General features: G+C 40.7%; 1 protein-coding gene across 1 annotated transcript in view; it reads right to left on the bottom strand.

Annotated features, from left to right (window-relative positions):
* Positions 1–1121, bottom strand: part of LOC123521010 (alpha-fetoprotein-like) — a 16071-nt gene extending 14950 nt beyond the window's left edge. The window contains exons 1-2 of the mRNA XM_045284370.1: positions 1027–1121; positions 444–576 (exon numbers count right to left, since the gene is read on the bottom strand). Coding sequence (XP_045140305.1) covers positions 444–576; positions 1027–1094 — 201 coding nt within the window. The 5' untranslated portion in view covers positions 1095–1121. The remainder of the gene's footprint in view (positions 1–443; positions 577–1026) is intronic.
* Between the last annotated feature and the right edge of the window lie 224 nt (positions 1122–1345).

Here is a 1345-nt window from a genome sequence, read left to right on the forward strand (position 1 = left end):
TTAAATAAAAATATGGCTTATCCCTCCAAGTTGTCACAAATATTAAGATAAATAAGCATAGAATGGATTCAGCATCTTTTACTTTCTCTGTCTTTCCTTCTCCTCCTTATTTCTTCTCCCTCTTCTATATTTACTTCATATTTTTGCCTCCTACTCCTCTCTTATTTCCATTTTCTAATCATCTGTCCCTCTTCATCCTGCCAAACACATGTTCTAAACAATCAGATGATTGTTGGCTGAATGACTGAGCAAGCACATGCAAAAAGAAAATCTAATTTTTTCATGAATAATACCAAACACCTGAAATACATTCTATTTTGAAAGCAGTGCTCAACCTATAGAAGTATATTTCTATTTTAGCTTTGTTTCATTGTAAGGAGTCCTAGCCATAGCCAGGCTATGATCTAGGTTTCTAGATCAAGCAAATATCCAAGTAAACCTACCTTCGTTTGGAAGCATTCACTAGCATCGTCAGCTTTGCAGCAGAATGGAATCATTTTGTCATACTGAGAAGCCAGAAAAAGGATTGTAGGTGCATACAGGAAGGGGTGCCTTCTTGCTAGCTCATAGATATAACTGTGAAATGAAATAAAAGGATTAGACTTACAAACAGAAAAACAGAACTATTCCTTCTTGGTACTGGACTCTGAAAATTATTTAAAGAGTGAGATATTTTAAAATGTCTTTCAACTTTTCTTTACTGTGTTGTGTGTGTGGGGTGTGTGTGTGTGTGTGTGTGTGTGTGCATATTTTCTCCACATGCCATAAAAGCTTTCCCTAGCTAAAGCCTCTCATGAGAAATCTACCGACGAAAGCAAAAGGTGTATCCTTTTTCCCCAACAGAGCAGAACGGCCCTGTCCACGGCAGACTCCATAGCAGAGAGTCTGCGTGACTGTTCCCTCTTCCCAGGATAGGTAGGGACATGGAAGACGGAAGTCATGCGTTCACAGACAGGGTATGAACCCGGCAAATGGCTGTGTAAATCCAGCCAGTTGTTGTAGCCTTCTGAGCCTGAATTTCCTCACCTGCAAGTGGGGAAAGAAGGAAGAGGACAGGGGGAAGGAAATGTCAGAGGGCTTGTGTGGGTGAGCATTGATCAGATCTTGGGTGCCACACACGCACGTTCATCCTACATGCTAAGCCCTCAATAAATGTTAGCCACATGGATGTAGCTTAAACATTCCTGGATCTCCTACATCATTTTTCTCAAGCAATTTACTGAACAGAAAATACCAATTCCATAAAAGGATCCTTTTGTGCAATCAAAGTATAATCTTGTGCAAACTCAAGTGGAGAGCTTAGAAGGAGGCAGGAGAAGCGAGGTGCCTCTCCAGGAATTCAAGG

Source organism: Echinops telfairi, unplaced genomic scaffold (genome assembly GCF_000313985.2).
Source record: "Echinops telfairi isolate 266 unplaced genomic scaffold, ASM31398v2 ScPeMD7_7468;HRSCAF=8506_0, whole genome shotgun sequence".
NCBI lineage: Eukaryota > Metazoa > Chordata > Mammalia > Afrosoricida > Tenrecidae > Echinops > Echinops telfairi.